Source organism: Aptenodytes forsteri, unplaced genomic scaffold (genome assembly GCF_000699145.1).
Source record: "Aptenodytes forsteri isolate BGI_AS27 unplaced genomic scaffold, ASM69914v1 Scaffold391, whole genome shotgun sequence".
NCBI classification, from domain to species: Eukaryota; Metazoa; Chordata; class Aves; order Sphenisciformes; family Spheniscidae; genus Aptenodytes; species Aptenodytes forsteri.
The window spans coordinates 15,579-27,394 of NW_008795920.1; the positions used below are offsets into that span (position 1 = coordinate 15,579).

The 11,816-nt window shown below is 52.1% G+C and overlaps 1 protein-coding gene across 1 annotated transcript; it reads left to right on the top strand.

Annotated features, from left to right (window-relative positions):
* The first annotated feature begins 461 nt into the window (after positions 1-461).
* PLEKHJ1 (pleckstrin homology domain containing J1) lies at positions 462-5,989 on the top strand. Its single transcript, XM_019473550.1, has 6 exons — positions 462-470; positions 1,089-1,184; positions 2,918-2,984; positions 4,875-4,965; positions 5,156-5,219; positions 5,905-5,989. The coding sequence occupies exons 1-6, from the start codon at positions 462-464 to the stop codon at positions 5,968-5,970; spliced, it is 393 nt and encodes a 130-aa protein (XP_019329095.1). The 3' UTR covers positions 5,971-5,989.
* The last annotated feature ends 5,827 nt before the right edge of the window (positions 5,990-11,816 follow it).

Here is an 11,816-nt window from a genome sequence, read left to right on the forward strand (position 1 = left end):
CCCAGCAAATTTCCTTGCAAACCAGCACTGGAGTAGGAGACTTACACCCCCCTCCCTTGCCCCGGGCCTTTCCTCCGCCCGAGGACCTGCGGCTTTCTGGTGGACTTTGTCCCTCAGAGGTGACTTCTGCGCTGACAGCCCCAGGCAGGGGCTCCCCCCGGGATTTGGGCACTGGAGTAGGAGACTTACACCCCCCTCCCTTGCCCCGGGCCTTTCCTCCGCCCGAGGACCTGCGGCGTTCTGGTGGACTTTGTCCCTCAGAGGTGACTTCTGCGCTGACAGCCCCAGGCAGGGGCTCCCCCCGGGATTTGGAGCGTTCCCTGGGGGTGGCAGAGGTCCCGTCGGCCGCGTCGTGCACGTGTCAGTGACGCGGCACCGTGGGCTCGCTCTGCCCAGAAGCCACTCGAGAAGCTGCAAAGTGACTTTGTCACCCTGTGGCTGTGGTTCAGCCGAGGGGGTGGATGCAGAGGGTGCCCTTCCCGAGCGGGTGGGGTGTCGCAAGCTCCTCTAGGAGCAAAAGCTGGTGAGAGGTCTGGAGAACTGGACCCCTCACCTAGGCTGGTGAGGGGTCTGGAGAACAAGTCTGATGAGGAGCGGCTGAGGGAACTGGGGTTGTTCAGCCTGGAGAAAAGGAGGCTGAGGGGAGACCTCATCGCTCTCTACAACTCCCTGAAAGGAGGTTGTAGCGAGGTGGGGGTCGGTCTCTTCTCCCAAGTAACAAGCGATAGGACGAGAGGAAACGGCCTCAAGTTGTGCCAGGGGAGGTTTAGATTGGACGTGAGGAAAAATTTCTTTACTGCAAGAGTGGTTAAACATTGGAAGAGGCTGCCCAGGGAAGGGGTTGAGTCACCATCCCTGGAGGTATTTAAAAGACGTGTAGATGAGGCGCTGAGGGACATGGTTTAGTGGGCATGGGGGTGTTGGGTTGATGGTTGGACTCGATGATCTTAGAGGTCTTTTCCAACCTTAATGATTCTATGATTCTAAAAGTTTAAACTGTAGCGGAGCTTCCCCATAGGTTTGGTTGAATCGGTGCCGTGCTGGGCGCTTCCCTCTGCCCCCCCGTGCCGGCTGGCTCGGCCTTTCAGCCCACCTTGACGCTCTCTTTCTTTGCAGTGCTAAAGAAACGCCTCGTGAAGCTTGTTGTCAACTTTCTCTTCTACTTCCGGACAGACGAAGCGGAGGTATGGAATCTGCTTTTTCGTTGTTGCTTGTTTTCCTCCCTCTCTCTTCTTTTTCTGTGAATTGATTGCGTGGGCTTTGTAAAATGGTACGGTAACAGGCTGCCAGAGCCAGGACAGAGCGCCCGCGTTTCCTCTTCCATCTACTCAGCGAATACTCCTGGGAGCGAGGAGCAGCGCTGCAAATCCAACTGCATCTCCCGTGAGCTTGGAACGAATCTTTTAAACAAAACTGTTGCCCCAAAACTGCAAAAGGTGGAGTCTGTAATGTCTGTTTGTAGGACTGTGCCTTATCGTGCCAAACTGTGAGGGGAAGCTTATATTTTGCTCTCCTGGGAGAAGAATTAGCACTGTTTCTTCTTTTTTATGCCAGGGATTTTACTCGCGCACAATGCTCACTGTTACAGGGAAACTTTTGTGGCCGTACCCTGTCGGTATCGTTATTTTGGGCATGCAGACGCCCTGCTTAGGTCTAGGAAAAAAGAAATGAGGGGTGGGAGCTTTGGATTCTGTTTCTGGCTTTGCCACTGCTGAGATCTAGTGGTTTTTAATGAATCCCTTGATAACTGTTGCTAAAGATTTTCTTCTTGGAAAATGAATATAAAAGCAACCTTAATAATGTGTGTGAAGAAGGGTGCTGTGTGCCCGCTGGTGCTGCAAACAAAGGAACTGGAAAGCTTTTAGTGGCATTTTTAGACTCATTCCCTCATAAATATCTTACCCTGATAATGGCTGAGCTCCTGTTTCCAGAAACACCCTTTTCTCCCTTCTGCCGAAGCACAGTCGCCGATCGCTGCTTCGCTGGCGCTGCGGTCGCAGTTCTCTGGGTAGGGCCGAGACGCTGAGCAGTCGCTCTGGCACGCGTCTGCGTAAAGACTCAGCTGTGGCTCCTGCGCCGGTGTAGGACGAGGCTTCTGAGGACACGGCCCGTCTCCTTCGCCGCCACCCGGTGCTGCTCTGCTCTCTTCTTTTCTGGGGGTTATTTGTGAGCGCGCCTGTGTGTTCTGATGGAGGGGAGGGGATGTTCTTGAACGGATCAAAAATAGTTCAGCAGGTAGGTGGAGGGTGCTAATGTAAAACAGTTGTGCCAGAAATACAAAGTAAACCAGGTTTTTCAGTATCTTCCCTGCTGCCTTATTTGCCTCTCGCATTTTGTTTAGCTTGGACAAAGGAATTTGCGTGTGGGTCGCTTTTGTTTATGGCTCGTATCACCCTTTGGTTCTCGTGTCCGTGCTCAGTGTGCACTGGCTAGCAAAGAGTACCGACCGTGTGTCTGTTTATCCTGAGCTGTTCTAGTTCATCAACACGCTGTTCTTACCTTCTCGCAAGGCTTGAGGACTGCCCTTACGAAGTACAACGGGCGTTGTTCTGTGTGTCGTGTTAAATATTTCATCTTCATTTGATTTACTGAGCAAGGAAGTAAGCTGCTTCGCTGTCTTCGCATCACAGAAACGAATGCTAAAGCCCAGGCTGAATCTGAGCAAGTAGAAATGTTTAACACCTAATTAATGTATGCAAAGTGTTAGAGGTAAGACTAGCACAATGAAGCATGTCAGCAGACACAAAAAGGTCGATTAAAAGAACATGGAACACTCATGCAATTAGACTGAATTACTTTAAAAGTAGCAGCAGGTTATGAAACTTGCTTAAAAGGCACTAGGCAAACTCAGTGGGTTCAGACCAGTGTCGCGCTGGTGGACGACGTGGGTTAAACCCTCTCTCCGGGTCTTTTCCAGCCCATTGGAGCTCTGCTGCTGGAGCACTGCAGGATCACCAAAGAAGAGGAGAACGTCTTCTCAATCAGTGAGTTCTGTGTATGCATTCCCTCTGCGTTTCTCTTACGGCAAATAGCGCTACGTAAAAGGAAATGTTTTGCTGCTTAGTTCCTGCTTTTCCCGCTGTTTCTCTGGTGACAGTGGGGTAAGTGCCCCTGGGCCCTTCTCCTCCTCCTCCGTGGGGTTAGTGCCCCTGGGCCCTTCTCCTCCTCCATGGGGTTAGTGCCCCTGGGCCCTTCCCCTCCTCCTCCGTGGGGTTAGTGCCCCTGGGCCCTTCTCCTCCTCCATGGGGTTAGTGCCCCTGGGCCCTTCCCCTCCTCCTCCGTGGGGTTAGTGCCCCTGGGCCCTTCTCCTCCTCCTCCGTGGGGTTAGTGCCCCTGGGCCCTTCTCCTCCTCCTCCGTGGGGTTAGTGCCCCTGGGCCCTTCTCCTCCTCCTCCGTGGGGTTAGTGCCCCTGGGCCCTTCTCCTCCTCCTCCGTGGGGTTAGTGCCCCTGGGCCCTTCTCCTCCTCCTCCGTGGGGTTAGTGCCCCTGGGCCCTTCTCCTCCTCCTCCGTGGGGTTAGTGCCCCTGGGCCCGTCTCCTCGTCAGCTGCCAGTTGTTACTCTGGCATTGCCGTGCCCCGTCCCAAGGACAGCGGTGTTTCATTGCTGGCTGAAACAGTCTGTGTGATTTGCACAGCTGCACGTGAGGAGAGAAGCAGGAACAACAGACGGACCACGGCTTAGTGCTTGTGGAAGTCCCTCTCTAGGAGGGTTTGGTATTGACAGATTGCTGCTTCTGTGCTATTGCATTTTATCAAAAAAAAGTGAGCCTCAGATAAACCATCTGTCGGGCTAATCTAGCACCAATCCTCCCGCCACGCTGTTTGTCCTTGTGTTGATAGCCACGGCTCCAGCTGGCTCGTGGTGTGTCGTCCTTTGTAAGCAGCCTTTCATCCAACAGCTAATCATTGTGCGAGAGGTATGTGGCGAAAATAACAGGATGTTTCTCCAAGGCCATCCCCGTATCTTTTGGCCTTGTTGTCGGGCACAGCTGCTTTTCTGTGCAGAGCCTTGTCTCCTCTTTTAGGTGGGAGAGGTGGTGTTCTCACTCTCTCCAAAGGACCCTCAAACAGCCTGAACATACCGATCTCTCTAAGCACCACGCTCCGAATTTCTGGGGCTTTAGGAGTGTCGAGAGCTCTGGTGAATGAGGATTCCTGAGAAAAGTGTTAAAACCGATGGCAGCCGGAGTCAGGTTGTGTCCCCGCACGGCAGCCCTGAGGGGTTTGATGCAGTCTGACCCACTTATTTCTCAGCAGTAGCCTAGATCTCTGGACTGTGTACTAAAGAGCAGAGCTCTGGGGACAATGTAATTAATTAGATGTCCTGATTCTGTCTTGGTAAAGAACTGGAGTTGCACGGGGACTTGCTTTCCGCTGTGCGCAGTACCAAATTCCTAAAAGCCTCGAGCAAAGACAGGTCAGTGCCTTCTCCGAGTGCGATTTAATTCCTCAGATGGCTGCCCTCTGCATATATCAAAATCACTTCCTTGGGGCCATTTTCCACTTTGATTACTGAATCTCTGGTGACTGTTTGCAAGGAGGCTCGGGGAGTTTCAGCCCCAAATCTGGCCATGTTGGTCCAGTCCAGTTCCGAGCTGTCGCTCTCAATTTGAGAAGTTGCTCTTTCCTCTCTGAAGTCTTTGGCTGCTATGAGCTGAGGAACGCTGCAGGCAGCTGCTCCGGGCCAGCCGGGAGCCGCCCAGGGTAAGGGAGAGGGGACAGAGGCCTGGGTTACCAGCTTGTTCACAGATCGTCTTAGTTGAGGAGAGGCACTAATTGTGGTCTGGAAGAGCGGCTGTTGCTGGGGAGGGAGAACAGTGGAGCGCAGGCAGCTCTGCCGGGACCTCCCTTAAACCTTTTCCTTATCCCTGGCAGGTTTCATTGAGGAGCCGGAGAGGAAATACTGCTTCGAATGTGACAGCGAAGAGCAGTGTCAGGAGTGGATTGAGGCACTCAAACGAGCCAGGTAGGCTGAGCCGCTAGTGCGAGGTCTGCGCTCTATGCTGTTCATTTTCTGGGATCACCTTGCGGTGAACCCAGGGAGGAAAGTGGTCGTCTCCTCCCAAGCAAGCTTCCCTTCAGCTCTAAATAGCATCTGAAGCTTCTCCACATCCTTTTCTGCTCAGCCTGCCACGTGGTCTGTTCCTGTCTTACAGCTATGAGTTCATGAGGAGGAGCTTGATTTTCTACCGGAATGAGATCCAGAAAATGACAGGGAAGGTGAGTCCCTCGAAGTCGTCTTGTCAGGTGGTGACCGATGGGTTTGGACTGGAGCAGAGGCTGGTGATCTCGGGTGTTGCTGCCAACTGTCCTGCACGAGGCTGTTTGCTGCCGTGTGTACAAAAGAGATCCCGTAGTATAAGCCAGCTCCTGAAGCCATGGTCTCAACAGCCAGACCTGAGAGTCTTCCTCTGCCGAGCAGCCTGCGTTGTCTTGCTCAGCTCCGGCTCTCATACGCACACTCTTCCAATGGTGGAGTGGCCCGAGGTTTGTAGCCGGACAGGTCTGGCCTGGGCTAGCCTGGACTCCCACTGGTTCTCTGGAAGAGTTCACAGGCAGCCCTGGCCAGATCAGAGCGTACGTGGGTTGAGATGCTGCTCACACCTCTGCCAGGCTCCTCGGAGCATCCCTGCTCGAGGTGACGGAGGTGGCTGCGGCTCACCCGTGCGCCCCTGTGCCAGCGTGGACTGAATACAGCCCATGAACCTTCGTTATCTGCCGTGTCCTCCCTGGGGAGTGCTTGACTTTCTGCACCAGAAGCAGCAGCCAAGGGCTGGACTGGGCTAAATCCAGCACACGACTGGAATCGGCGCCCAGCCCAGCCCGGGACTGCAGACTGGTTGAGGGACAGTCCTGCTGGCCTCCCCCCTTGTCTGTGTCTCACTGGTGCCTTCCTGTGCTGCAGGACCCCCTGGAGCAGTATGGGATCTCCGAGGAAGCCCGCTTCCAGCTGGGAACACGCAAGCAATAATCCCCTTGCCTGGGTTGAAGTGGCTTCTGGCCCCGGGTTCACACTGGGAGGGTCACCCTCCGAGGAAGCCCGCTTCCAGCTGGGAACACGCAAGCAATAATCCCCTTGCCTGGGTTGAAGTGGCTTCTGGCCCCGGGTTCACCCTGGGAGGGTCACCCCCGAGCCCCCCGCCTCCAGGAAGAACAGCAGCAGTTCCCCACAGCGGTGGCCAAGTGACTTTTTAATTTATTAGCCAAATAATTTTGTATGATTTTTTTAAAGGGAATTCATTGCACATTCCCACTTGCCCCAGCTGTGGAGGCAGCCGGTCTTAACTGTTCCCTGCAGACTGTGCCCTTGAGCTGACACTGCACCGCTGCGGCGGGGGGGGGGGGGGGCACACCCCCCCCCCAGCAGAGGAGGCAGGGACTGAGCAGAGCTCCCAGCACCTGCTGTCCTCCAGCGCGGCCCTCCTTGGCCTGGAGCTTCTGGGGCAGGCCCTGGGCCAGCTCTAGCCCTCCTCTTCCTCCCTGTCCCTCTCCTGCAGGGAGCTACTCGGCGTTTCTGGCTCAGGCTCTTCCTGCAGCCTCCAAGGGAGCCATTGAGGGTTGTTCATCCCCCTGCTGTAGGAGGATGCTCCAACTGATTGCATTTCTGTGCTTGCAGGGTTAACCAGGTTAACCCTGCTCCTGTTCATTGCAAAGCCATTTGGGTTGCTGAGACCTGCTAGCAGAGCCTGAGGGCTGGGCTGTTGAGCAAGGAGGAATGGGAAGCCTTCCATTAACACCGGGAGAGCTCAGCCACAAGCTCCAGCTGACAGGGAGGGGGCATTGACTCCCCTGTGTCAAGGCAGCAGTGTCTCTGCAGCCACGAGCACCTGCCTCTTGGGGTTGTTGTCTTCTTCTCCCTTCTCTGGGCAGGTGGTGCTAATTCCTAGAGGCTTGACAAAAGCTGCAAAGCACAAGGGAGCGAAGACAGGGCTGAGAGAAGTGTGTCGTGATCCTGCCTCTCTCTGCAGTGCTGTGGGCTGGGCTAAGCTGTGCAGTTACTCAGCTTCCCAGAGAGGGAAGCCAGATGGAGAGGTTTGTAAAGACAGGAACTGCTCCACTTTGGCTGGATGAGCTTCAGGGCATGCAGAAGTTAAACCCAGGGAGCGTGTGACAGGCATTAACGCTTCATTCCCTGAGCCATTGCTGCAGCTTTTCTCCCCTTTGTGAGTGTCCAAAGGGAGAGACCAGAAAACTCTGCCAAGGTCACAGTGAGCTGCCAGGGAACAAGGGCTGCCTTCCCTGGGGCTCCTGTAACAGAGAGATAAGGAACAACGTCTCCCCTCGAGGCTCTGCACCTTCAGCCATCGCTCTGGCTGCACAAAGGAAAACTGCCCAGGGACGAGGGATGGAAAGACACTCCCCACACCTGCACCCAGGGCTTCAGGAGACCCAGTTTCCTGACTCCTGCAGCAGCAGAGGACGCAGCTGGCTGCAGCAGCTCCCCTGGAACTAGACAAGGAGAAGCTCCAGGAAAGGCCCTTGGGAAGGGTCCCAGGTAACACTGTCAGACAGTCGATGACTCACTGCTGGGGCAGGTAAACGCAGCAGGAGGGCCTGGCCTGAGCTGGGGGGGGTTTCAGCTGGGGGGGTTTTTAGCCGTGGGCTTTGTTCCACCTGGCTAGCAGGAAGGCTGCTCTGCAGCTAACCAGCAGGTGGTAAGCGAGCTGGGGTAGAGCAGCCTGTCCTAGAGCAGCCTGTGCCGTGATCTGGGCTTGAAGGGAAGTTTTGGGTCTCTTCCTCTTTGGCTGGGAGTTAATGCCGAAACAAGAGCCCATATTGCAAGCTTTAGTGGCCTGGCCTTCCCTCTTTACCTCATGCTGCTGGGCACCAGGAGAGTGGCAGATGTCACTGATGGTTTATTTTTAACCTCAAAGCCAAGATTTTTCCTTTCCCTCCCCAGATGCTCCCTTTCCCTCCAATGGTTCCAGGTGCTTGCCCCAGAAATTACCAAAATAAGCAGAGGGGCAGCTGTCCTGCGTAACAAGCTGAGGGCATGACAGGGCAGAAGCAGAAAATAGGGCAGTTTTGAGGACAGATGGCAACTCCAGTGGAAGCAGCAATGAGGGATTAAAAGCAGGAACATACGAGAGCTTGTGCTTTAGGGAATTAGTGTCCTCAGATGACTTTAAAGTGCATTTTAATCCTCACAAGCCTACTCTGCTTTACCTCAGCGCAGGGGCATGTTCCTGACATGCTGGTGGGGTACACAGCAGCTTTACTTACTGTGAAAAAGAGACTCATCTGTCTGGTCGCTCGAGAGAGGACGGACAGACACATTCCAGGCTCGGCAGCAGGATAACCCGCTGCGCTCCAGCCGCTGTTCCCTCCTGTGTAGCGCGGGCCGAGCAGAGCAGGCGTGGGCTCCCCCACGGCAGGTATCGCAGCTCTCCGCCTTCAGCGCTGGCTTACCAGCAGCGAACGCTTCCGCAGCTCCTGCCAGCCAGTTTCAGAGGCAGAACGTCCACGTCCGAGCTCAGCTCCCCAAGGTTCAGCATTAGCGAATTCTTCAATATGCAAAGTCAACCCGCGTATAAACAAAACCCCGGGAATTCTGCCAACATTCAATCATTTCTAGCAAACAAAATTGCAGCGCTACAGCGAGGCTCACTGATTCTGCCAGCCACCTTCAGTAGCTAACAGTGCTGAACCGTGTGCCTTCCAGGACTATCGCTAGCATCCTCTCTTTCCACACCTTTCAGAAGGTGGAGCTGACACCCACCATCTTCACTGTACATAAAATGGGCATTTTATTTAGATGTTATGGGGAACAGTTGGGTGAGCGAGAGAGAATCCCAACACTTATTTAAGAGGCAACAATGACATTTCTTAACTGAATGTAAGACAAATGCTGTGAAGAGTTACACGGGCCAGCGGCAGGCCCAGTAACTTGGTTAGATCAACTTCTAGAATAGTGCCAGGACACTGGGTTAGGTTTCAGGAGTAAGGGAAGATGGTACTTCTAGACACTTCGAGATCTGCATCGACTGCTGGTGATTTATAGACAATTGTTCATTTTTCATACTCCGGTCACTATGCTTTTTGTGTTTCAGTGGCCTGTTCCAACGAGCGCTGTGTACAGGCTCCCTGAAAGTGTCCTGAAGCCATTTATCTGTTGTACAGTGAACACTTTCCAATAAAAACTTGTTTTAATCTTTGTGGCAGTCAGAGCTGTTCTGAGAAACCGAAACCGCTGGGGAGGGGGGGCTGCAGTGAGCTCAGGGTCCAGCGCAACCTTGGTGGGGGGGGGGGACGGGGGCCGGGCATCTCACCCGACTGCTGGCAGCTCCACACCTTGGCACCGCGCTGGAGGAGGCGTCGCAGCAGGGATCAACGACGGAGGAGCAGCGGCTGCACAAGCTTTTGCTAACGGAGCCGAGCACTTGGCAGTAGCGCGTAGTGACAACACGTTCAGGAAGACGAGCTGGGTCAGACTGCTGCTGCAACGTGTTCCCAACGTCTAAAAACCGATCTAGAGCCTTCCCGTGTTCCACGAGCTGCGCAAGCATTCGGTGAAGCAGGGCCTTCATCTCGTTTTAAGAATCCTACAGCGAATTAGCTTAGAAAGCGTTACGGCCATCACTTCCAAAGTTTGCATACGTTGCCTGGCTGATTTCAGTTTCATTACAGCAGTGAAATTACTGGCTAAAAGGGTAAATGGAAGGTGTCGCTACAGTGGGTCTGTAATGTCACTAGCGTGCTAAACCCCGCGAGCTTAACTGTCCCCAGCTTTGCCAGAGCTAAATGCGTTGCCTGATTCAGGATGCGGGGGAGAGAAGCGGGGGCCTGTCCCTGCCTGCGCCGACCGCTGCCGCGGTCCAGAACGTCTCGTTTCCTTTGCGGACGCTGCGTGCCGTCCCCTGCTGACGCCTGTCCTGCTGAAGCAGTGAAACTCCACAACAGTACGGTGTATTAAAATACATACACTTTAATATAAAGACAAAACTTCAAAGCATTGTTTCAATTACAAATCAAGGTAAAGACACGAGAAATTAAGTGGAGGGAGGGGAGAAAAAACTAACTCTTACATTGTGGAGAATTAGAAAGGCAGGGTGGAAATATATATATTATACATACATATATATACACCAGAAGAATTCAAACTACTTCTATGGAAGAATGAAAGGAATGACAGGACAACTTACCGGTATTAAAAAAAAAAAACAACAAAAAAAAGATAAATTAGGGGAAGTTTGAATTTTAAATAATTCAGTTTAATAGGCTAAATTATATAAACTAATTCCTATTCACTAGGAAACATCCCATATCACTGTTCTAAGAAAATGGGTTTTTTAAAAAATCCATTGAAAAATGGATTTTTATTAGTAGTTAAAAGTGTACTAATCAATTCCTGAGCAACAGCAACCTCATAATCTACTGCTTTCCCCATCAAAGTCCCACTCAGCGAGGGCAGGCTCTCACTCCTAAAAAGTTTAAGTAGAACAGAGACCTAAAAAGTTGGTTTTCATTTGAAATTGATCGCTTAAAAGATTAATAGGTTAAAAAAGCCAAGCAGGATGGATCAACCCATTCCACCTTTTCCTCGTTAACTCCAGAAACAAGACCCTTCTAAAGAATGATTTGACTGCACCAGAAAAGCAACCAGATGTACCTTGAAAAAACCAAAGGATCACAAACTTGAGAACTTCAGGGTTAGCATCGTAAAACTTGGAATTTTAAGACGAGATTTTGTTTTTAAACTATAAAAACTTAAGAAACCTCTTCAGAAAGAGGGTCGCAAACAGCAAATATACTGGAGAAGTATTTCCCATTTTTTTGTCTCGGGTTTAAACCCTGAAGTTCACAATAATAGCATCTTTTATTGCAATATTCAGTCTAAATAGATATTTATATATTTATAATGCATAAGGATAAATAAAATATGGCACAACGATATTTTTAAAACTGGTAATCCATCTTTTACTGAAAACCTGATATGCAAGCTACGGAAATGTTGAGCAAAAAAAGGAGGAAAAAAATCTTTTAACAGCCATAAAACTTCAAATACTCGTACACTGACTACACACCTGTGCTTCCAAAAAATCTAATTCTTGTGACTTTTTCCTCAGTGCTGCAAAGATAGTTCACAAAAACACTGTCTAGTTTCTTCTCCCCAAACTGTGATTTTAAAATACATTAATTGTTGGTTTGCAGTCCACTGTACAACGTCCATTCCTTAACGGAAGAAATCATCGTTTGGAGCTCCCAATGCTTAATCCTCTTTATGCTTTTGGCTCAGGCAAAACAACAAAAGCAGAATTTTTCAAGACAGCCACCTGCGTGAGTTGGGGTAGCTCCCTCCAAGAACAAAACACGTCTTCAGGTTTCCATGCCCTGTGTTAAAAGGACCGATTTCAACACAGAAAGCAAATGGGTTATACATAGGACTCGATCAACCAAAGCCGCCTTATTTCAGCACTGGGACAAAGCTACCAAGTCCTAATGAACGGCTCTTCTGCGAGCAGCGCCTGTGATCGGCACCAGCCGGCTCCGGCGAGGGACGGCGACCCTGGGCTGGGGAAGCACGTGTTTGATACTAGTGCTCGGAGGTGATCAGCACCAATTCCAGGCCCGGCCAGGGAAGGGCGGGCCACGGACAAGCCTGAGCCAGGAGGGGAGTCTCTGATGAGCAGCTTGAAAACATGCTCCCGGCACTGGATGTCTCCTCTTCCAGCAATGCGGCAAAACCTTCAGCAAACCGGGGCAGGCAACCACAAAAGGCTGCTCTGTCAGCCTGCAACGTAAAGGCCCAATCCTGCAAACCTCCCCTGGCTGCAGAGCCGCGCTGCTGCCTACAGCGACACCGCTGCTGGGGAACGC